The sequence below is a fragment of the Gordionus sp. m RMFG-2023 genome, chromosome 1, assembly GCF_954871325.1.
Source record: "Gordionus sp. m RMFG-2023 chromosome 1, tfGorSpeb1-WG-v2, whole genome shotgun sequence".
Taxonomy (NCBI): domain Eukaryota; kingdom Metazoa; phylum Nematomorpha; class Gordioida; order Chordodea; family Parachordodidae; genus Gordionus; species Gordionus sp. m RMFG-2023.
Genome location: NC_088775.1, coordinates 10,950,530 through 10,976,136, shown reverse-complemented (window position 1 = coordinate 10,976,136; position 25,607 = coordinate 10,950,530). Strand labels below are relative to the sequence as shown.

The following is a 25,607-nucleotide window of genomic DNA, read 5'->3' as shown; positions in this document are numbered from 1 at the left end:
GAAGATGATGTTGTGATTTCCTTGTTCGTAGTTTGCCGTAAATAACCTGAAATAAAACGTGTAAATTGAAATTATAAATTAGAATATACTGTTGTTGGTGAGAGAAGATGGTTTAGCGATGGTGAAGAAGTTATTTTTTCTTTGCTCAAGGTGGTTTCGTTTTTGAAGATGATGTTGTGATTTCCTTGTTCGTAGTTTGCCGTAAATGAAATAAAACGTGTAAATTGAAATTATAAAATAGAATATACTGTTGTTGGTGAGGAAGATGGTTTAGCGATGGTGAAGAAGTTCTTTTTTCTTTGCTCAAGGTGGTTTCGTTTTTGATGAAGATGTTGTGATTTCCTTGTTCGTAGTTTGCCGTAAATAACCTGAAATAAAACGTGTAAATTGAAATTATAAAATAGAATATACTGTTGGTGAGGAAGATGGTTTAGCGATGGTGAAGAAGTTCTCTTTTTTTTGCTCAATGTAGTTTCGTTTTTGAAGATGATGTTGTGATTTTCTTGCTCGTAGTTTGCTGTAAATAACCTGAAATAAAACGTGTAAATTGAAATTATAAAATAGAATATACTGTTGTTGGTGAGGAAGATGGTTTAGCGATGGTGAAGAAGTTCTCTTTTCTTTGCTCAAGGTGGTTTCGTTTTTGAAGATGATGTTGTGATTTCCTTGTTCGTAGTTTGCCGTAAATAACCTGAAATAAAACGTGTAAATTGAAATTATAAAATAGATATACTGTTGTTGGTGAGGAAGATGGTTTAGCGATGGTGAAGAAGTTCTCTTTTCTTTGCTCAAGGTGGTTTCGTTTTTGAAGATGATGTTGTGATTTCCTTGCTCGTAGTTTGCTGTAAATAACCTGAAATAAAACGTGTAAATTGAAATTATAAAATAGAATATACTGTTGTTGGTGAGGAAGATGGTTTAGCAATGGTGAAGAAGTTCTTTTTTCTTTGCTCAAGGTGGTTTCGTTTTTGATGATGATGTTGTGATTTCCTTGTTCGTAGTTTGCCGTAAATAACCTGAAATAAAACGTGTAAATTGAAATTATAAAATAGAATATACTGTTGGTGAGGAAGATGGTTTAGCGATGGTGAAGAAGTTCTCTTTTTTTAGCTCAATGTAGTTTCGTTTTTGAAGATGATGTTGTGATTTTCTTGCTCGTAGTTTGCTGTAAATAACCTGAAATAAAACGTGTAAATTGTAATTATAAAATAGAATATACTGTTGTTGGTGAGGAAGATGGTTTAGCGATGGTGAAGAAGTTATTTTTTCTTTGCTCAAGGTGGTTTCGTTTTTGAAGATGATGTTGTGATTTCCTTGTTCGTAGTTTGCCGTAAATAACCTGAAATAAAACGTGTAAATTGAAATTATAAAATAGAATATACTGTTTTTGGTGAGGAAGATGGTTTAGCGATGGTGAAGAAGTTCTCTTTTCTTTGCTCAAGGTGGTTTAGTTTTTGAAGATGATGTAAAGTTGGTGATTTGATGGTGAATAACAAAGTTGGTGACTTTTTTAAATTTCTTACAAATTATGAATTTAAGATTTCATTATATACGATATTTTGTGTGAATGTTTTATCATTTTTTAAAATTTTTCCTTGTAATTCTGATGGCAAAATCATAATTTTCATATTATTTTGAGATTTACATCTAGTAAGAGCCACATATAGTTGTCCATGGGCAAAGACGGGCTCAGGGAGGAATAAGCCTACATGATCAAAAGTCTGTCCTTGACTTTTATTTATTGTAATCACAAAAGCGTGAATTATAGGAAACTGTCGTCTTTTTAAAGTAAATGGTAACTGAGAGTCACTTGGAGCTAGATCTATTCGTGGGAGCATCATAATGTTGTTTTGGGGGGATTTTTGTAGGTGAAGGGAAGATCAAAACTTTGACAGCATAAACCATGATCAAGAAAAACGTTTTCAATGTCCATTAAAGCCATGTTTATTGCAATTACTTCTGAATATTGACGCAAATAATCTTCAATCATCATAAATCTGAACCTATTCCATAGATATGCAGGATTTTCAGGCTGACAAAAAATGCAGATAAAGGCAAAAGTACTCCGAAGTTGTGACGGCATTTGATATATTGATCCCTCTTCTAAGCATGATTCCCACTCTTTATCATCTGATAACAAATTTCTTTTAATAGCTGCCTCTTTAAAAGTACTCATTAAAATTCCATTAATAGTTTTTAAATAATCAAAACTTGTAGCCCCGCAAACATGAAGTAATAATAATCGAAGGAAGAATCGTTCACCAGAATTAGGATGAACGGAATACATTCTCGAAATTACATTTAATCGTTTTTTTCTTAGTTTCCAATGGTAATTTGTAAACACATAATGATAAGGTATTTCCCCATAAAGATATTGTCTAGCATTTAGATCTGTCTTATTTAACTCATGCCGTTAAAGTAGTATGTTTATTTTCTGATCTCAATAAAGCATCTCTTTCATGTCCAGCAGTGAAATATACTGGCTGTTGTAAAGTGAATTCCTAAGCGAATAACAGCGTGCGAGCGGTCATGCATATTATTTTCTAATAATCTCCACATTGATTCACATGCATTCACATATCGCGCATTTAAATGTGATTTAATTTCGTCATGAATATTTATATTTGAAGCAACATTATGCCAACATTAGTACAGTCATAGCCCTTATAAATATACTTAAAGATATATTTTACCGATTTAATAGATGTACAAATTTCCACGTTAATATGAGCATTGAATTTTAACATTAGATATCGATTATATGGAATAACATAACGATTATCCGTAGGTTTACCGGAAAGAATTGTAATACCATTATTATGGATACCCATCAATATTTGGTCTTGTTTCCATTTGAAAATCCTTCGGAAATTTTTTGGTACATATGCCATTTTCCATGCAAGGCGATTTGGGGTTAAATATCCCGCAAGGACCATGTATCATAAAATGGGTAACAATCTGAAAAAGTTTAGGATCGAGAATTTTATCTGGCATTTCGGCACAAACAAATTTATCTATAGCTTGAGATGTTTCAATTTTGCTATCATCGTTTAAAATAATAAGTATATGGGCATGAGGCAAACCTCTTTTTTGGAACTCGATTGTATATATAAAAGCCATAGATTTACCAAATAAATTTTTTTTATTTATATCGAACAATAATTCATTTAATTTCAATTTAAAAACACGGGCTATTAAATCTGGTCTATCTGTAGGACTTTGCCAGGGAAATAGATTTTCCTTAATTTCACGCCAATTAGGATTGCATGTAAAAGTAATAAACAAATCAGGTTTGCCAAATTTGAGCACAATGGCCATTGCATCGTGATAGCGTTCTCGCATATTTCTTTGAGAACCTTGAAAAGATGATGGTAATATTACTGCTTTGCCGGGAATTATATTGTTTGACTTTGTTTCCAAGTAGTCCATTAATCCAGAATATTCATCTACTCGTAATTTTGGCTGATTTTGTCTAATAAAATTTAAATTATTCGCCTCGACCTGTAAATAGGAATCAACAATATATTGTTGTGATAATTTCCCAGCAAAAAGGGTTGGGTTGAATTCATTTTCACGAATTGCTAATCTAAATATTTTAAACTGTAGTAGTGAGATATTTGCCCTTGTACGCCCTGTATCTTCACCCTTTAAATCTGGTTTCCAACCAGGGTCACCAAAAGGAAATAATAGAGAATATACCATTGGATCAAGATTAGGGCTTAATATATTTATATTTATCAGATCACTACCATCAACTCGAGGATAGACCTTGATATCCCGTTTAAATGGGGGTTCACCATCATCATTTGTAAAAATCATAGCTACTTCATCTATATTAGGAATGTTATATCTTCGCTTGTCACTTGAGCGATCTGCACCAAAAATCATATTGATTTTTTGAACTGGACGATTTTCTTGAATAGCCCTATTTTTTTCTTCTTTCTCAATTTCTCCCAAGGTTTTAAAACTAATAGAAAATGGGTTATTCTGTCTTATTAAAATATCTAATCTTTTTAAGAGATCCTCATTGCAACCAGAATTTTCTTTCATGTGCAACCTGCCATTAACAGCCTGGGTGGTCTCAAGGACATATAGTTGTGCAAATTTAGGAGGCATCCCAGTGGAAGGATATAAATGAGATGTTCGGTGATAAATTTGCCCATGAACTCTAAAACAATATGGGCCTGGGTTTAAACTATTAGAAATCTGTGCTCCCATGGATGCGAACGCAAGTGAACTATTATAAGATCTTATATATTTCATAAAGTTTGAATGAAATTCATTGTTAGGATTAGATAAAAGGTCTTGTAAAAAAGGAATATATCGGATTGATGGTATCTTAACTTTACCCTTATGACAGCAATTCTTAAATTTGCCATCTGTGGGTTTTTCCAATAAAAAATTTAGAGAATCGCAATAATCGCACTTAGTGTTGAGTAATCCACAATAATGTTCTTGTACTAATGATTGTTGTGCAGAAATATTTATCTAAAATAAATTTGAGGCCTGCTAAAAATTATACATATAATTTAATATTTTTGTGATTATTCAGAGACCTGCAGACCCGGTGTAATTGTAAAATCAATACCATCAAAAATCAATACGTTATTGATTTTTATAAATCTTTGATTCGACATTTATATATGAATCACAAAATTTTATAAACTCAATCAATAAGGTCCATTTAATTTATTTGAATTCATAATATCATTTATAAAACTTTGAATCAACAATTATATAGCACTTCACAAATTACAAATAATGAGTAAACAAATATAAAATATATAGGATATCAAGAATTGTAAAATAAATAAATTCCCTGATAAATTATATAAAAGAATAGAAAATCATATTTATCATTTTAATATATTTAAAACTATTAAATCTATTTTAAATAAAATTTTTACAAATCGAAAATGGCCGCCAATATTTATAAAGCGATGAAAAAATATATAATAAATAAATATTTTATAATTTTAATGGTCGCCAATATATTTGAAGCGATGCAAACATCTTAAAAATCTATACGGTATTGATTCTACAATAGCAATATATCACTACGGTATTGAATCTATAATGATATCAATACGGTATTGAAGTTACAATGGGTATTGATTTCACAATCAATACACCGGCTCTGATGTAAACATATGCCAGGCTTATAATAATTTTTTCTAAAATATTCCATGGGTAATTACGATTATGTAGCACATACTTATTTTATCTTATATTTTGCCCGTCAAGATGATAGTGAAATAAGAATTTTCTTTTTTATTAGTTGATGAAATATATTTTTTATTGTGGACATAAATTAAAATTAATAACCATATACTTCATAAATAAATAATAAATTTTGAATAGCCCCTGATGATGGATAAATCAAAAATTTTCTTATCTATCTTATGAGATGTGATTCAGAAATTTATATTTATTAAAATATTTGTTATACATAAATTAAAATTTTTAACTTGGTTTGTTTTTATTGATTTGGGTAGATTAAGATTTTGGTGAATAGTAGATTTTGGTAGTGTCTAATTTAAAAAAATTTATTTGTTAACATAAATTAAAATTTTTAACTTCGTTTGTTTCTATTGATTTGGGTAGATTAAGATTCTGTTGAATGGTACATTTCGGTAATATGATTCGTAGAATCTAATTTAAATAAATTTATTTGTTAACATAAATTAAAATTTTTAACTTGGTTTATTTTGATTGATTTTGGTAGATTAAGATTCTGCTGAATGGTACATTTCGGTAATATATATCGTGGAATCTAATTTTAAAAAAATCTATTTGATAACATAAATTAAATTTTTTAACTTCGTTTGTTTTTATTGATTTGGGTAGATTAAGAGTCCGTTGAATGGCACATTTCGGCAATATGATCCGTGGAATCTAATTTAAATAAATTTATTTATTGTCATAAATTAAAATTTTTAACTTGATTTGTTTTTATTGATATAGGATCACTGAAAAAATTATACTTAGATATTGCACCAAAGGTATCTTGTGTAGGAATCTAAAAAAAATAATAAAATAGATTTTAATGGCCCACAGTAATGTTCAACTTGTTTTTGATTTTCAGTATCTTCAAGATGATTGGATGTTGAAGCAAATTGTTTATTTCCAGTATCTTCAAGATGGTTGGATGTTGTAGGAATAAGACTTTGCTCGTTCCTTTTCTTGATACGACAAAGTGCCTGTCTCTTTCTAGCTTTCTCCTTATGTTGATTTATTATTAAAATTTAAAAATATAAGAATTACTCAATTTTATAAAAATAAGTTTAGTTTAAAATATTTATTATTGTGGACATAAAATAAAATTACTAAATATATACTTCATAAACATAATTATAAAAAATAATGGAAAATATTAGAATAGCCCCTCACCTAATAAATATATATTTCGGAATCACATCTTATAAGATAGGAAAAATCTGATCAGCTAACATACAATACAAATTAAAAAAAATATAAAATTTACTCTTGTTGAAGCAATAATGCCTTCTTTAGATTTTGGTAGTATGAAACGTTCCATTGTTTGGTTTTGTTGAATGGTATCTTGTGTAGGAATCTAAAAAAAATAATAAAATAGATTTTAATGGCCCACAGTAATGTTCAACTTGTTCTTGATTTTCAGTATCTTCAAGATTAAGATGTGTAAATTGAAAGTATATGGTTTTGCTCGATGTGGTGTCTGTTAAAAAATATAATTATTTACTGATGATTGAAGGTTTTGCTCGATGTTGTGTCTGTTAAAAAAAATATCAATTATTGTAATTATTATATTATTATATGTTTTGTAATTGTTTTTTGTATTGAAATTCTTTTTTTGAAAATGGCGGTTCGATTTGGTTTATGAATGCGTGTTTGATATGTTTAAGCTATGATGATTTTTATTGAATATATATATTATAGATTTGAATTCCTTAGCTCTTGTAGGATTATCTGCAAACATTTTTTTCATACTAATGTTCCTTCCTGTCTATTGCCTCAAAATACTTCTGAAATGCTTTCCATGATTTATAGGAGATTAAATCCATTTTGCTAATATGATCTAAATTGGCTTAAAATTGCTATGATAGATAGATAGATAAATTATAGATATATAGAAAGAACAATATATTTGACATCAATTAAGACAAAATATTTACATTTCAACTTAGAAATATAATGCTATTTAAAATAAAATATAATATTATAGATGGCGCTAAATATCATGGAGATTAAAACTACAATTTAACATAAATTAAATACTTCCGAATTTGTTAATATTAATTAAATATTATTAAGAATCACTCCCTATTTAAGTAGGACAAACGTCCAATAATTAATAAAGAAGTTGAATATTACATAATATATTAACAAAATTATAATTGACTATTATCAGGTAAAATAATTGACTATATAAAGTCACAGTTGTGACTGTGACTGCTATAATCATTTTGATTGGACAAATAATATTTAAAAGAAAACTATTGGCTAAATTTGATTGACATTTTTTGAGGATTATATATATAGATAATGTATTAATTTTATTATAGCAATCATTTTCTGTAAATTAATTTATAAAAGGACACATGCTTTTAAATAGGAAACCCAAAAATTTACATCATAATAGATATTACAATTAATGAAGAAAACCTGGACACTTGTGAAAAATAAATATCCAATTATCGATTGCAATGGCTTTGCATCTCATGGATTCAATTTGCTTAGGATCTACTAACAAATAAAATATGTTCGCTTTAAAATTTAGTAGTAGAAGCCCAAATTATTTTAAAATATGTAAATTTCAACATTCATTTACACATTTAAGGAAAAACAAGGATTTTAAGATAAAAATAAGAATGCTTCCGTAAAGTTGCCTTGCCCATCCAATTCTTTGGGCAGTATAGTTTTGATATTAATGGTCTATTAATAAATAAAAATATTTTGCGGAAATATTCTTTATAATAATGAAGTTTTTTTAAAAATGATCTTGCATATCTATACAATTTTATAATAGTTCTACACAGAGGAAGGAGACAAATCATACTTTTCTGATGTTCCTCAAGCATTTATTTATATCAGGGAGATCCTTACTAAACAAAATTATAGACCAATTTGCATCCAAATATTTTAAAGGAGGGTTGTGGGTAGGCATTGATTTTGAGGGGAGGGGGTAGGGTATAATTATTTAGTGTTATCTATATTTTTGAAGAATGATCTATGGATAATATATTAGTGATCTGTATCGGGCCTAATTTTTCAAGTATAGAAATTAATTTTTATAATTACTCAAAATAAACGATATATGTTATTTGGCGTCTACTTTCTATAAATAAAATCACATATTTTTATTTTAGATAAAAAATTTGACTTAAAATTGATAAATTTAGATATATTTTAAAAAATTTCTAAGACCCGACCTGACCCAAATTTTCTTAAAAAATATTTAGCCCTAAGCCCGTTCGGGCCGGGCTTGCAGATCTCTATAATATTTTGCTATAATTCATAATTAAATAGATTATAAATATGGACTGATATTTTATACCGAGTCACTAATTTTCAAATTAAACTTATTTCAGGATAATTTCCTGCTATTTTTAAATGTAATTTAAAAGTTAGGTTAGACATTCTACGAGCTAACTCATATTCATGCTAAATTGTTAATATCGAAATGTCGGCTAATTATTCTACAGGCATGTGCCTGAGGAAATCGTTTAACATCAAGGAGTTTTAATTTATATTAGCCTCTTTCAAATTTAAGCTGCTATGCTTTTAAGAAAAACCCCCAGGCGAGGCCAAAGTAATAGTTTTTGGTTAAAAATGAGGTATAACCAGCTAAAAATATAGTAATTTGTAAATAATGAGTTTTTTTAAATTTAATTAAGTTCTAAAAAATAACCTTTTTACATTCAAAATTTTTTGTTAGTTGATTATTGAATATTGATAAAGTCGTGATTGAAGACAATTTCGATTAAAATTGCCTGTTGCTTTGTTAGCAAAATATAAATTGCTCGATTATCATTATATTTGAAGGATTTTTCTTATGGTATGCAAATTTTAATTGTTTAGAATTAGTATAATATTTTTTTATGGTAACAAATTTTTTATCTTTAAAAAGCGGTTTCAATTTAAAATTAAATACAAAATATGAACAATATCAAATTAAAAATATATTTTTAAAAAAAACAAATAAGATTATATTTTTAATATTAGAAATTATATAAAAAAAATATATACATAAGTGTTCAATCCGCACTATCAATAGAATATATAACTTATATAATTTCGTTCTGAATAAAAACTGAAGCGCTCAGAATATTTTCCCTTATGAAAATTTCTTAAAGCTAATAATTTTTAATGGATTTCACAGATATCTTTAAAAATCTTTTCAGAATTTTTTTATTGAATTTAGAAGATATACGAAATCGCTCAAAAATTGTTCCTTCCTATTTATTGTTTTTAAGTACATTTCGCTTAAGTGTTTCTTTAAGTTATTTTTTCAGTGCTATAAAATTAATTATCACTGTATGGGAAAGCGGGGGAGGGGGCATGAGAGTAAAAGCTCTATATCTCGATAAGAGTAAAAATGAAAACTAACATACATTTTTTTGAGTAATAAGTCTTCAACGGCAATTCAAAAATTTCAAGTGGGCCCTTGATTCGATATTAATATTTTAGTAAGGTAGAAACACCTTTACAACAATTTAATTTGTAAATGATGGGCCCCTTTATTTTTATTAATTGATAAAGGAGAGGTGGGGTTATAAAAAATAATCCTTTTTTTACAAGATATAAACCAAAACTATTATGGGTGATATAATAATTAACAATTCAGAATTATATTTATGGGCGTAGATAATTTTATTCAATATAATTTATTCTTAAAATACATTTATAAATTTATTATAAAAAATTTAGCTAGTATAAAAAAAATAATATATATATAATCATTATGCTTTCCAATTTGATAATATTAATAAATTAAGATTCATAGGCAGTACAATAATTGTGTTAGTAAAAAAATCATTTCGTCAGGAAGGGATTTGTGAAGGCTGAGGAACTAAGAATAACTGGTAAACCTTTATAATAAATAAGAGAAGCATTAAATCCTAAAATTATATATATATATATTTAATATTTATCAACATTTAATTTAATTTTAAATTTAATCTTATATGATTAGTTATATTAATAATAAATAATTTAACAATTTTTTTCCTGATTGTTAATTTTAAATCACATTGGGCAATTTAGATTATAAAAATTTATTTCCTTTACAAACTAATATTATATTTTGTGTATACGATCAATATGTATTAAAATTTTTGAAACCATTATTAGATAATGGGTCCATCATTTTTCTAATATTTTTCTAGCCCCCTTTTTTCAATGATGGTAGGCCAATGAACAATTTGATCTTGCCTAATTTCCTGCCCTAGAATTTGAATGATGTTTCCGCCTTATTGAAGAAGTTCCCTTTACTCTCTTGCATAAAATGTTAGCTACTGAGAGATTAAAATTTAATAATTTATTTTATCTGGCGAGAAGACCTGGGGATTTATAATCTTGATAGAGGAGCCACCCGTTTATTAAAAGAGCATATCAATTATGTGGATAGTATCCTTCTACCAGTACTTCCATCGCAAATGGATTCTATAGAGTAATTCTTTAATCCCTACATTAGCCATTAATTTATTAAATAATCTTAGTTTTCCTACCAAATCTTTCAATGTACCCCAAGCGAGAGGCTACAATAACCCAATTAACAGGTACACTGTCCGGTTGTCATCATCTTCTAGCCCGTAACTTGATGTTATTAGATAATATTCTCTTCCAACGCATTTTTCTTTTTTTTTCTGTAAATCTTTTTACGGTTTGCTATATAAAATGGAATCCTAACTGTACTAGCATTAATTGTCGACTTGGACTGCAAAACCAATTATCAAAAACGTTTATTGCTGAATATTGAATTAGGCTCAACACTGAATTGCTACAATCCAAGATCCGGCACTTATTAAATTTTTCGGTTGGATGTTCAAAATTAAAACTATTTTATCACTACTGTATAATAAGAACATTTTAAACCCCAATTTTGTTTTTTGATTTTACTACTTTTTCCCTTGAACATTATTTGTTTATCTATACATAAATTTTATGACATTTCAAACTCTTTCAATCTATTGGGCAAAATCTATAATATAAGCCTGATTTTTAAGTGGTCATGACATTCTTGACCATGTGGAATCATGTACTATTATTATTTAAATGTATGTTAGGGTTTTCGAGTGTTGTGCCTAATTCAACATATTCCAAAAAATATGAATTATAAAATTTTTTGATAGTTGATTTTGCAATCCAAAGCAATAATTAACAAACTAGCAAAGCGAGAATTTCAAGTCTTACTAGGGTTAGAGCAAACCAACTAAAAAGTTGTAGTTTTATTAGTGATAAAAATTAACGAAAAAAAGAGAAGAGGCGAGTTTTACCTCAAGTTACGAGCTATAAAATGGTATGACAATCGGGTAGGCAGTCTATCTTTTAGTTAGTTTGTTGAAGTCTCTCCATTGGGGAGCATAAAAAGAATTGTATGAAATGCAAGATATATTAAAGTTAAATGTCATGAAAGCAAATAATAAATCAATGGGTGACGTTGAGTTGATTAATTCCCTATTTGTTCTTTATAGAATACATTTAAGATTTAAAAAAAATGGTATTATAGGAAATTATTTCCTATAATTGATACGCTTTCAAATAAACACGTGTCTCATCTATCGAAGGGATTATAAATACCTCGAATTTCTTGCCAGGCTAAAAATTATTAGATTTGCTTTCATTAACTAAGGTTTTGTGCAAGAGAAGAAAAAGTATTTCTTCGAAAAATAAGACTTTTTCGTCGAAAGTAGATATAAAGAAAAAAGGAAACATTACCCAAATTATAGAGAAGGAAATTAAACGAGCTTCCCCTCATTGGCCTACCTTCAGTAGAAAAAAAGATGAAGTGCAAGATACCCAAATGCAAAAATATTATGACAGAGGCCACAACCAAATGTTGTGATGTCTATTTGTTAATATCTAATAATTGTTTCAATTTTTATATGCATTAATTGTATAATTTTAAAATTGACGATATGGGGGAGGGGGAGGCTGGTTATTAAATTATTTATTTCTTAAATATAGCTTACCATAAATAGGATTTTTTTTTAAAAAAAAATAAAATTAATTAAGGCTAAGTGATTAGTACTTAGCATTCTTAAAATATTATTGAATTGAGCAAGCCCTAAAAAATAAAGATATAAAAACTGCTTTCTTTACTTAAAAAAATTAATTAATTGATAATATTGAAGAAAGAAACCTCCCCAACAAAAATAATATAGACTTGTCCTGCCCCTATTTTCCATGACTATGAGAAGATTTCAATTAATAAAAAAGAAAACCTAAAAAAATGCGATAATATATTGGAAAAAAGAACCAGCTAATATCCAGCTATTTGAAAAAACAGCCAGATCAAAAGAGGGATCCGGATCCGAGCTTTTAAAGAATTTGGTATAATTCTATAATATACTAATATATAATTTTCTTTAAAAATAACTTGATCTTTGATGAGATATTGTTGAGGCAAAACAAATATATCGTTCCCTTTGGAATCAGAATTTTCAAGATCAAATTTAAGGTTTTGCGTTTGCGACGGGGAAATAGACTCCAAATTATTTTGATCGAGCAAAATGACGGATGCCGCCGATTGGTTTTGGTCTATATCGTTACAAACAATCGTTTCTTCGACGCAACATTCATTGTATTCGTTGGTGTAGGCAGGGGAAGATCTGTCATATTAAAAAAATGTGATAAATCTATGAAATAATGATTAAGTCATGGATTGGTTCTTTTTTTGCATATATTTAGCTTATAATTTTGATTCGATTAATAATAATGAATCTATAGTAATACTAGGACTGTTTTGATGTTAAATACCGATATTAGACATTTAAAAAAAATATCGAATCGCCGATATTTTTTAAAAATTTAACCAATACCTAATTTATATACTTTTTATTGACATTTTTTTAAATTTATTTTAAAACTAATTCCCATAATAAATCTTCATAACTCCTATAAAAAAAATTGGGAAGGAAGGCGTCACTAATAATATATAAATGTTATAATATGGAACTATATGTGTAATTCTTCTCTAAGGACCCCAAACTTAACAAAATAAGACATTATTTACTATATATCTTATAAATAAAAGCCTTTCTACAAATTTAAAGATGACATATTTTTAGAATTTTAAAGTTTTGATACTTTTTTGTCCTGATTAAAACGCTTTCAAATAAATTTATAGATATTTATTATTCCATTATCTTAAATTATAATAAATGATGACAAAAAGTATATCGGTATCGGATAGGTGCTGTTTAAAATAAATATCGGTTCGAATAAGTGAAAAAATTGTGTATCGGTGTAGCTATAGTAAATACAAATAATTGAGCCCCTATAACCCCCCAGTGTTCTAATAGACTATTGCACCAGTTTAAAATTTAGAGGGTTAATAATTTTTAGAAATACGTACACGCGAGAATCAAATAGGCCTTCTTGGATTTCCTCCTCAAGATTGGCAGAATTTAATAGGAACGGTGGTATAAAGGCTTCATTACTTTTCTCGCCGGTAAATGAGCTCAGAATTTTAATCGCATTGCTAAACATATTTTGAATCATTATTTTATAAATTATATTTAATAATATATATAATATTTTTTTAAAAATCATATTATATTAATCAGAACTTGATTTTAAAAATTTATATTGAGATTGGATCCAACCTCGACTAAATTTTAAATTATCTTGTTTTAAGGGGACCCTGAACCAATGATGTAGAAATATATACTACAAGATTGGCGTTAAAAGTGCCCATACATAAGAGTCAGCTGTAGCGCCATTTTGTGGTTTGCACTTCGCCTAATATGCGTCATTTAATCTACATGAAAACCACAAAAACATTACCATCATCATTATTTTGGCCTGAATATGACAAATATTTTTGAGTTCAAAAAGATATACGAAATCAACTCTTAGCATTGTTGAGTGCAATCTTTATCCAAACCAAAAAACCCAAGCTTTAAACACATAAAGATTTTCAAATATCTTTTTTAGAAAAGGGATCTCATATAAAAGGATTCAAAATAATAACTTTTTTGTGTAAAGCAACAATAATCAATCAACATTTCCAGAAATGCAATCACAAATACATACCTAAAATCAATTAAAGAGGTCGGGGTAGGATGAACTTACATTATCATTTTGACCTTTACATTAGGAGATCCCGTCTTTCAATAACCTTTTTTTAAGTGCAATTATTTCTTTATTTTTTTAAGTTAATAAATATATATCGATTATCGAGAGGAAATATTTTTTTATGCAATGTATTTTTGCTTTGGGGCTTTAGTAAATAAAACGTTAGTTACTATTCACAGGATAATGCAAATGTAATACAGGTACCTTTTTGAGTAATGTATATGGCTTTATACTAGTGTTGTTAAACGGCTAGAATTTTAAAAACGGCTTATCCAATATTTTAACCAAAATATGCAAGCTTCTAGAATTCGTTAATAGATGTCCTAAACTTTCTGCCACCTATGAGCAAACAAGGCTTGCGTAATATTTTTGGCTAAAATATCGGGTTAACCATTTTTAAAAATCAAGCCGATTAAAAACACTACTTTACACTTTTTCAATAATTATTATTCAAACTCAATATCCGAATATCTGACAGAGGCAACTATAAATTCCAGTAGTCATCATATTTGTCATTGCAAATTCAAATGAAAAGGGAAGAATCATTAGGCATAAAATATTTCAATGTCAAGAGGCAAGATACTCATTCAATTTAGTTTCACATTTACGCTAGAATCCGTAGAGGTCAATAGGGAAGATGGGAAAATACCGAAAAGCATTATACAACAAATACGGCAAAGTATAAAGCTTTCGAAGCTAGTAAATTCCATCCAGACACCATGTATAAAGCGAATTTTTTTTTAAAAAAAAAACTATTTCAATTTCATATATATCATCAGATCAAAAATAAGGATATCCCACCAAATGTTTTTATTTTAAAGACACCATATCAATAGCTATTCGCAAATCTAATAACTTGATCCCAAAAAGCCTACAATATTTTAAAATAAAAAATTGTTATATATTTTTCCAAAATATCAATTATAATTATTAATGAGTTTATAAATAAATACTTTCTCCCATCTTTCTTCCTTTTCGTTGATAATTTTGTCTTCTTGGGAGTAGTTTTATTAACTTCTATTTCTTTAATTTTGCGGACTCTGGCATTGTTTCGAGTCTTGGGGTCAATTTTATTGGGTTTCGCCGGTTGCGTGATAAATTTGTAAGAAGGTTTGGGCGTACGACCTGATTTCGTTGGTTTAAACAAGTTCTCAAATTCTGTTTCACTATTATTTATTTATTTGTGAAATTACGATGTTTCAAATATTATTGGTTACCTTTACTCATGCTTTCCTTATTTCTTTCTTCCTTCCTACTTTCTAAAGCAACAAGGTTGATAAATGCATTTGAATATACATAGTTTGTAATTTAAAGATTGGATCAAAGTATAATATTTTCTTAGCATAAAAACATGATGCAATATTTATTTATAATTATAAAAATCAAACACCTTTTGAATTTCAAAAATAATTTTGTGAATGATTTAATTTTAAAAAACAGTTAGAATTTAGAAATAAGGATAAATTTTATATAGAAAACATTAAAAAAATCTTTTGAAAAAGGTACATATCAACGATGAGTGAATGCTTAGGAAATCGAACCAGCATTGAAGATAAGTTTTATTTAATTTGTGTGTTTTATTTTTATCTCGTCCATTGTTAATGGACATTCAAAAAATAATAGATTCCCGAGCACTAGCTTTAATTATATTCATTAAACAAAACATTCCCCACTTTCATTTTTAATAATCCCATAATATTTAGAAATATAATTCGACCGCTCAGCATTATAATGTTCTATGTCCAATTTTTTGCAAAATGCATTTTTTTCGATAAATAAATCCTTTCAGTACTGCATTCTTCCATATCACCAATAAAAAAATGTTAAAATATAATTTAGACTAATCCTTTATTTTGACTTCTCTAAACTAAAATAGAAGAAGTATCTTTTTTTTAGAAAATGCTCTCCTACAAAAAATTTCGAAAAAATGAATATAGAACACTATAATACTCAGCCGTGAGTGAGAGAGAAATTTAGATTAGTAACTTCGCTAGATCGTCTTCGTCATTTTCTATAAACACGCTCGAATCCGAAGCAACTGATACATCATCTGGTATAGATTCTTTAGCTTTAACCAAAAGAAAGAATAAATATAAATGGATGAGGATAAAAAAAATTTTTTAAAAGGTTAGTTTGAATTTAAAAAAGATAATTTATTTAACCTACAAAGTAACGATTAGAACAGGATACTTCGCTAAAACTAAATTATTTTAAAAAAAATTACGCTCTGTAAAATGCATATAGGTTTAATTTTTTTTTTAAATAGCTAGATGTGTTTCGGTGAATCACGAACGTCTGTCTTTATGTCTGTACCATATAAATAGATAATAGTTTAATCCACGGCCCTCTAATATAGAGTTACGAATGGTATTACAGGAAGGGGGAGAGCGTCATTAATTCAGGAGGGTTTATAGAGCACTGGTTTAATTCAGATCATTCCAGGTTTTTTTAAAAAAAATATATCAGTATGATTTCACTAAGGGGAATTTCGAATTTAATATCATATTTGTTTTCTGCAAAAATGTTGAAAAAAGCCGAGATTTTATCCATTTAAAAAAAATTATCACCCAATCAAATTATAGTCATTGTTTATCAAGTTAGCAATTAGCGTTAAAAATAATTACAATAATATTGTTTTATAAAGAAAAACAACCCGGGGGTAAAAAATATATAAAATACTATAGGCTGTGTCCTAAATATAAAAAATTAAATTCGAAAAATTTCGTAATTTTCATACAATTAAAATTTTAACATACGATTTGATTAAAATTTAAAAACTTCTGAAAGTTTCCTTATTTTTGCGAATTTTTAAACCATATTTAGGACACCGTCATAAGGATCGCCTATGGGTTTTTATGCGAAAATTTTTTTTTTATAAACTTTTAGTTTTAGTATCATCAACAGGTAGATTTTTCAAACAAATTTTGACTTTCTTGAAAAAGTTTTGAGCGATCAGAGAGGTCAATTTTTCGTTACTCTTTGTCGGCACGAGAGACGGTTTAGGCGGGAAAAGCAATTTAAGGAAATCTTCTAATTTTGGGCTTCGTTGAAATTGGTAATGTAAATAATCAGAATTTGAAAAATAAAATCTTTAAATAATATTATTTTTTAAAGAAAAGTTTTTTATCAAATTTTACCTCAAAAATGCTAAAAAAAAAATTTTTTTTTAAATCTTTTATAAAAGTAAACATTTTGTAATTTTGATGCATAAAAAAATGTTACAAAATGAAATCACAAATTTTAAGATTTTTGCTCAAAAAAAGTTTGATTTTTTTTCGAACTATGATAATAATATATAAATAACATTATAGAAAAATTGTTATAAAATGTGAAATTTAATCGACTGAAGAAAGGTATAAATATATAAAAAAAAGAGTCTCATTATTATATTTATAGATCATTAATTAAAATCTAAATCGGTAAAAGATAAGCCAATTAAATATTTAAAAATTTGTTTATTTTTTTGAATTGTTTTTATATTTTCAAGATAATATTGATCTACCCCCCCCCCCTAACTTAAGGAAATTTACAAAATAAATCAACAAAAAGTAATCAATTACAATATAATCGATGTACAAATTGCATATTCATTTTTATCATTTAATATAATCACTTTAGGGCTGGATTCTTAAATTATTTCAAAATGCTAATGATAATTATTAAAACCATTTAGGGTTAGGACAATAACTCAGGGCCGGTTCGAATAAATCCGGCATATATTAAAATGTATTCAAGCCGGTTTTATAGCGTGTGATATGATTTAATAGTATTATATATACATATCAATATTACTGTTGTTCTAAAGCTATATCGATCATATTTGGATTCAATTTTTCTTCCCGTTTAAATTTGTTCTTGATTTCGGATCTCTCCCTATTATGAAATTCGCTCGCTATGCCTGCCAAATTTATACCGTGAACACTTAGGGCTTTGAAAAATTTTACGTTTTCTGTTGACAATAAATATAAATATTTATGTATATAATATAGTAATAAACATTTATTTCTTTACATTTTTCTCAAAATATAACGAGTGTTTGACTCCTAATATAAGATTGAAGGAAAAGGAAATATATATAAATAGGGGAAATTTATTTTTAGGACAAAAGTTTATTTTGCATGGCATAAGTATATAATTTAATTTCCACAATTCAAATAAGAAATGATACTAATATTGATAATTAAAATAAAATGTGAAGAAAAAAAAAGATAAAGGTTAGTTGGGGAAACCTTCAGAAGTCCATATTTTATGATGAGTATGTTTTTTAGAATATTTAAGATAGCCAAATGGATCGTATTCTTCCTGGATAGCTGGCTTAGTAAACGTCTCTTCGTTCTGCTCCGGATTTGGAATGTAGAGGCTAAACGTTGCCAGTAACAAATATAAAAAGAATTGTAAATTTAAAATTCCATCAAAAGATAACCCGTGCATGCTCGGTTCGATTCAAGGCCACAAATTATTATAATACCCGAGATGGATTGTCAAGAGCGTGGATACCTCCTCTAAACTTACCCCTTATAATTGTGTCCAAAAAATATATATAAATTTGTAACCTGTCTGTATCAAGAATTATATCTCCATCCGGCCCTATCTTTACCTGAGGAGCAATCGACTTAATCTTGTCAGTGGATAATCTCGCTGCGCTCGTAGACTTTTCAATCGTATCACCTGATTTGATTTTATCATCTTTATCAACATCCTTGGATTTGTTAGCGCTAGAGGTAGGAGGGTTAGTAGTGTTTGGTTTAACAGGCGACCTTTGATTTTTAAATGTTTAAATTTGAGCCATAAATATAAATGTGTGCTTTAGGTAACATTTAGCTCGGAATTTTAATTAATTAGTTATTTAAAAACTATTAAGAGTTCCATTGTCAAATCGATCAAAACAACAGGGTTTTCCCATTTAAAGTCCATGTTACCTATATCAGGGACAAATGTTAGACTTCTTAGCTTTTATACTTTGGAGATATCAGGAGTAGAGCATAAAATTACCCTTTATCACAAGTGTTGGATTTAATTTAATTAATGACTGATTAAAAACTAGGCAATCATAAATAAAAAATTTAAAGTATTTTTTGTTCCAAACCCTATATAAAATAATAAAAGTTTTACAAAATTTTGAACAAACATTATAATTATTATTTATATATGTTGGCGGCAATGTGAGATTTTTTTCAACTTTAAATTATATGAGCGTATATAATTTTATTATTTGATAAAAATCGTAATAACATTACAAATATATAGTAATTTTCATTGAAATGATTTTAAAAAATCGTTCTTTGATGTAAGCATAATGCTACACTATCCATCCATTTTACCCCTTAGAGGGAAATATGATTCAACTTATTTTTCAGACAGAAAATAGTCCGTCTTAAGTAATATTCATATATAAAACCGAAATCAATTGAAAAGACTAAGGGAAAATTAGTTAGTGCTTATCATAATTTACGATTAATTAAAAGTATAAAAGAAAATGGTTATTCAATTGAACAAGAAAACAACTCTACCAGAGAAAGTGAAAAAACAAGAATGAATCAAAATATTCCCAAATTTAATAATAAGCATTTATTTATGAATAGTGTCATAAAAACGATGATTAAATTTGACCATTCAAAGATCGATTAATTGGCATAATCGTCTGTAAAAACTAAAATAATAAATATTTTTTAGCTAATCATGTATGACGTAATTATCTATATTTTTTACTTCCAAACAAACAAAGCTGATTTTTTACGTCAAAAAATATTTTAATAAATAATTAGTGTAAAAAGTATATTCCCAGAAATGAAACCATGATACTTCAAAGCTAATGTTAACTTATTAAAATATAATAGGCAAAACTACATACAGGACCAAAATTATTTTCAAATAGCCTATACAATTCACCAGATAAGTTTATAAAAGGAATTTGTTCAATGCCATTTATTCGTTAAAAAATATTAAAGTAGTTTGATATTTAAAATAACGCAAAATCGTATGCATTCGTTGTGTTTGGAAGGACATATCTATTCAGGTGTATTTGTTTTTTCTCGCTTTGAAAAAATGTTGTTAGAAGGTGGTCTTAAGCTTATATTTCCAATCTTATAAATTTATCGCCTAGAGTGGATTATCGTTCCCCTACACTCAACGTGCCCCGGTTTCCTATACAAAAATGTAATATTGTATACTTCGCCGCAAATTCTATGAATGCAGAGTTGAGCTGTAAAAAAAATTATATTATTAATCATATCTTTTTTTGATGTATGTGTATTTAAATCTGATGTGCGCAATAAAGGGCTATGTTAAAAAAAAATTCCCACTATTTTAATCAAATAAATAATTCCAAAACCATAAAAATATTAGTCGGAATTGTCGGTCCCTTAAGATCCAAGTAAACATTTCAAATTTTTGGACGCCCGACTTTATAAGCGTATCGTGCTTTCTCTTAATATAATTATATATTTAGCATTATATATTTAAACTATAATACAAATACACCTTTAGAATTTAATTATAAAAGGAAGTGGGGGGGGGGGGGGAGGGTGACTGACAAATATTTACCATCCATTTTGTAAATCAGCATATTTAAAAATAGGAAGAGTAATAACTATAGTTTAGATAAATTTAAGATTAAATAGAGTAAAGATAAAAATTTTAATTTAAAAAAATATATATGTCAATACACCTATAATTTGAATATTTTCAAAAATTTTATAAAATGAATATTTAAGAGATTCATCGCTTGATTGGCTCTTCGTCTAATTTTGAGTATCGGCTGATACTTTCAATATTAACCGATACCCAAGACTTAAAATTATTTAAAATTGTAAGGTACCATTTCGAACCCAATTTTTTATGATCAAAAAGGCCCCTCGAAATTGTTGCTCTAGAGCTCTTTTATCTGAATGATGAGTTTGTTTAGGGATTTCGCTTCTTTTCCGAATGAACAGTTTGTTGAAACTCCGATGGATATGGATATCAATATTTTGTTTTCAGCTAAATGCGAATAATTATGGGATTTTCTTTTTTTTCGCAATTCCTAATGAATTATAATCAGGGATAAGAACCCGAACTCAAACCCTGAATCCTCGATATTTTGCCGAACCAAACCAAACCCGAACCAAATTTAGGGTTCAGGGTCCAAGCTTTATTTTTTTTTAAAAAATTTATTTTTTTATTTTAAACTTTCATATTATTTATTTAAAATTATATGTCAAAAATATAAAAAACATGTAATTTATGATATTCATTTATAAAAGAGTTCCTATTTAAAACAATTGTTTTATTATTCAAAAAAATATTAATTTAAAAAAACGTGTTTTATTCATTTTTTCATGGAATCATTTTAGTCATTTAAGAATCGGCCATTTTTGTAAAAATTTTTAAATTTTAGCCAGCAAATCAGATTTATAAGTTTTTTTATACATGATGATAATATATAATAATATCTATTTTACGATATTGTTGTTTGTGATTATTAAATTGATGGTAAGACAAAGAGAAGTACAAAATCACGAATAAATGATGATATTATTTTTAGGGCAATACTAATAAAATAAATTCTGTTATTTTAACTAATTTTAATAAGTCATTATTTTTTTGGTATCCGAACCCAGAACTCGAACGGGTTTAGAGATTTTTCACTGAACCCAAATCCGAACCCATTTTTTAGAAGGAGGGTTCATATCCCTGATTATAATTATTATTGGAGGGGGCAAAAATGTGTATGCATGTAACGTCCCAGGTATATCACGGAGTTAAAGTGTGTCTATCAGGCCGGAAATTACTTACAACTGAAGTATTTCGAGGTTTAAGATGTGAAGGAACATCGGCTTTGAATAATGAACTTTGGATTATTTTATTAAATTTTCGTGCTCTATATAGCTATATGTCTAAGCCTTGCCTGCTAGTATCTGAATTCTTTATTTGGCAAATGATAATTATTGTACATTGGGTAAGCTTCTAAACATACATGACGTTGATTTATCTGCTAATGAACGAAGGTTAGTATATTGTTAAATGCCAATTGCTCGAAAACAAATAATCGACGGAGCGTGACACTGCATTTGCAAATAAGAATGGAGGCATTTTGCTGATGGATAAGATAGCAGATCGACTTTTAATTAGGCATAGTTTAGCATGACATTATTAAAAAGTTTAGTTAATTAATTTAAGAATGATATTTTTGTTTATCAGCAGAGAGGAAATAAAAGCCATTGTTAGGGGTAATGGTGATCATAATTCAAATCCAACAAATTTTGTTGGGAGGGCCGTTTTTAGCAAACTTTTTTGATTGACTTTTAGGAATTTACAAATTTAAATTTAATATTTCTAAAAATGAAAATGTGAATATAATGTGTTGCGATTAGGACCAGTCAGAAATTAAAATGGATTGATTGAAGTGGGGGGGGGGGGTAGGGTAATTTTTTAAATGTAAGAAAAGCAGGTTCAGTTCCCTGCAAATAAGGTAAATATATTATCTGTCAAATAATTTTTTTTATCTATTATTAGAAATAATTCGAAAATATTCAAAATTATTCATAATTTGAAATTATTTTTAGGTATTTAATATGTTCCTTGCAGAATTTTTTATTTTTGTTTTACCTTTTTTTGCAAATCTATAAATCTTTTTTTTTTTTCATTTTTGAAAATATTTTAATTTTTGAATCGAATATTCGACAAATTAATTATTTGTACAAATATAAATAATTATTCGATCAGTACCAATACAAATAATATAATTATTCAATTCAAAGATATAGATCAAATACAAATAATGCAAATATTCTAATCTTAAATTTTTGTATGTAAAATATTAATAGACAAAATTAGTTTGACATCATAAATGGTTAAAACCTTAACTAGTTCTCAAATCCGAATCCCTCAGGTTCCATTTCAGTAACCCTAGTATCAAGGCTGATAACATGACAATTTAATATTGGAAACAAATATTAGTTAAATATTTAAAAATAAAATTATCTTTATATAAATGATTGATTTTAATTTCATAAAATATTAGTTTTATATATTGAAATTCTTGTTTTTTGTAAACAAAAAATATAATAAATTGTTATGACTTTAGCTCTTAAACTAAATACATATCAGCCTTAATATCAGTGCATATCTAATTATTTTAATTAAAAATTAGAGAATAGTCAGGGATGGGCTGATAGGGACTGGGATATCTAAGGAAGCTGAGAAAGATGATATAAATGAAATCCAAAGCTATTTATCTGATATTTCATATCCAATTAATTCCTAAATATTAGATTGGTAGGGAAAGAATCAATATAGATTTCTAATTCCGACCAGAATAGCAATGAACTATCTCACACAGCAGGCTACATCAGTAGCACATGAGCAGATCTTTTCTAAGGCTAGGGATAAAATAGATTTTAAAAGAGGACTAGGATAAATTTTTTAATGCCACTTGAATTATGGATAAAAATATAATTATTTTTGATTTTTTAGAAGAAACTTAGAATATTAATATACAAATAAATTTTATTTTATAACCAAATATCTAACACATAATATTAAATATATTAAAAACTCATTAAATATGCAAATTGATTTATATTATATTCAATCAATTTTGTATTGGTTAATATTATTATGATAGTAGTATTGTATAATATAATAAAAATGATTTGATGATATAATTAAATATTATTACTTCATAGGGTTGGATTTAGGATTCAAATATACTAAGTCTTTCATAGTCAAATTTATTGCAACATAATCTTCCTCTATCAATGGAGAATTATAATCCACCTATTAATAATCTTATATTTTTCCTTAATACATGAAAATAATTCACTTTGGATTTAATTTTTGCTTTGGTTGAGTTTTGTACCTCTTTAATTGGAGCAGAGGCTTTAGAAGAATCAACTCTATATAAATTAATTAGACATTTAAAAAATTTGTAATACTTTTCTAGGATCTCTATTTGATTGCATTGGTTAACAAGATCACCTGTTTTTTGGAAATCAGATATTGATTCATTTGAGGCCAATGTATTTTGTATTAAATTATTTGTGCAGGTATTTAAATGTTTGTCTTGAAGTTTTAATGATTGATCAATCAAGCTACTTTCTAAATTCACTGTCTTATCTTCTTGAGTCCCTATTTGATCATTTTCGTTCAGGAGATTAACATTTGGATTTGTTTTATCAAATTCGTCTGATTTATCAGGAGTCTTATCGTTATTTAAAATTTGATTTTCCTTTTGCACTGGATCAGAAGCGGCTTTATTAGGATTAATATTAGGCTTAAATACAAATTTTGACCGCCTCATAATGAGAGTTATTATACTTTAAAACCCGAAATGGGCAGAAGCACTGTCAGTTTTCATATCTATCTAATTTGACAGACTTGTGAGTCAATCTAACACTTGTGGCCTGACAAATAAATTAGCATGACATAATTGTAAAAAAAGTAATGTCATTTTATATCTTATTATAAAATGGATTATATGAACAATATAATATGATATTAACAGTTTCTGCATCTTAATAAATTAATAGCGTTTTATTTTATACAATAAATATATACCAATTCTTAGCACGAATAAATCATTTAAACGATATGTGCGAGCTTTTTTTAAACACTAACCAAAATTAAATTTCAATAATGAAAATTTTTCATACTATTTTTTATAGCCACTCAAAGATAAGCTACAAAACTCATGACAACCTAGTATGTAGAGTTACTAGATAAGGGGAAGGCCTCGGGCCTTCTGAAAAATTTGAATACCAAATGTAATATTTAAAAAAAAGGTAATTTTAAAAATCTTAGCTAAAAAAAAGAAGGTAATTTTGGTAAATGATAGCGTTGATGAAGTACAAGGTTCATGGTTAGTAAAAGACTTAAAAGGCGCGAGGGTTGTTAAGAATTAGGTTCGCAGGCTAACTCTGAGCTAGGATTAGGAGTAGTAACTTTGACCATTGTTGTTGTTAAAATGCAGGATTTGGGTTGGTTTTAAAAACGGCTCTTACGATTTTATTCAAAATAAAATTGTGTAAACCTCAAGATTTGGCAAGTAGAAGCCCAAACCTATCTGCCATCTATGAGCAAAATTACCAGGCTTACACAATATTATTCTGGTTATAATTTTAATAGGGCCGTTTTTAAAAATTGACCCGAATCGGGCTTTTTAATAACACTAGCCATTGTCAATAGGGTGAAGAATCACCAAAAATAGGAAGGCCTAAAATAGAGGTGACACACACATCGTTCTATACTTTACTTTACTGATTTCGTGTAATAAACAATGATTTATAAGATGATCAGTATTTATTAATTAAATAATTAATTAAAATAAATAGGTACAGAAATAAAACCAG

The 25,607-nt window shown here is 27.6% G+C and overlaps 2 protein-coding genes across 2 annotated transcripts; both read right to left on the bottom strand.

Moving 5' to 3' along the window:
* Positions 1–2,817: 2,817 nt before the first annotated feature.
* LOC135931526 (uncharacterized) lies at positions 2,818–7,020 on the bottom strand. The gene is made up of 4 exons (XM_065468704.1): positions 7,003–7,020; positions 6,485–6,574; positions 6,056–6,221; positions 2,818–4,460 (listed from the first exon to the last, which is right to left on the bottom strand). Exons 1-4 carry the CDS (start codon positions 7,018–7,020, stop codon positions 2,818–2,820), a joined length of 1,917 nt encoding a protein of 638 aa, XP_065324776.1.
* Positions 7,021–9,925: 2,905 nt separating this feature from the next.
* Positions 9,926–24,594, bottom strand: LOC135931828 (transcription factor TFIIIB component B'' homolog). The gene is made up of 12 exons (XM_065469134.1): positions 24,195–24,594; positions 24,083–24,155; positions 23,939–24,036; positions 18,834–19,037; positions 18,510–18,640; positions 18,073–18,229; positions 17,161–17,321; positions 16,267–16,348; positions 15,234–15,446; positions 13,559–13,684; positions 12,581–12,812; positions 9,926–10,070 (listed from the first exon to the last, which is right to left on the bottom strand). Exons 1-12 carry the CDS (start codon positions 24,557–24,559, stop codon positions 10,023–10,025), a joined length of 1,890 nt encoding a protein of 629 aa, XP_065325206.1. The 5' UTR covers positions 24,560–24,594; the 3' UTR covers positions 9,926–10,022.
* Between the last annotated feature and the right edge of the window lie 1,013 nt (positions 24,595–25,607).

Coding starts and splice junctions, on each gene's coding strand:
- LOC135931526 (XM_065468704.1), bottom strand. Junction 6,222..6,484: donor GCATTATTGCTTCAACAAGA/GTAAATTTTATA, acceptor AATCAACATAAG/GAGAAAGCTAGAAAGAGACA. Junction 4,461..6,055: donor AAAACAAGTTGAACATTACT/GTGGGCCATTAA, acceptor AACAATCATTAG/TACAAGAACATTATTGTGGA.
- LOC135931828 (XM_065469134.1), bottom strand. CDS start 24,559: ATGAGGCGGTCAAAATTTGTATTTAAGCCTAATATTAATCCTAATAAA. Junction 19,038..23,938: donor CCTAAATCCAACCCTATGAA/GTAATAATATTT, acceptor TAAAAATCAAAG/GTCGCCTGTTAAACCAAACA. Junction 18,641..18,833: donor ATAATTCTTGATACAGACAG/GTTACAAATTTA, acceptor GGCAACGTTTAG/CCTCTACATTCCAAATCCGG.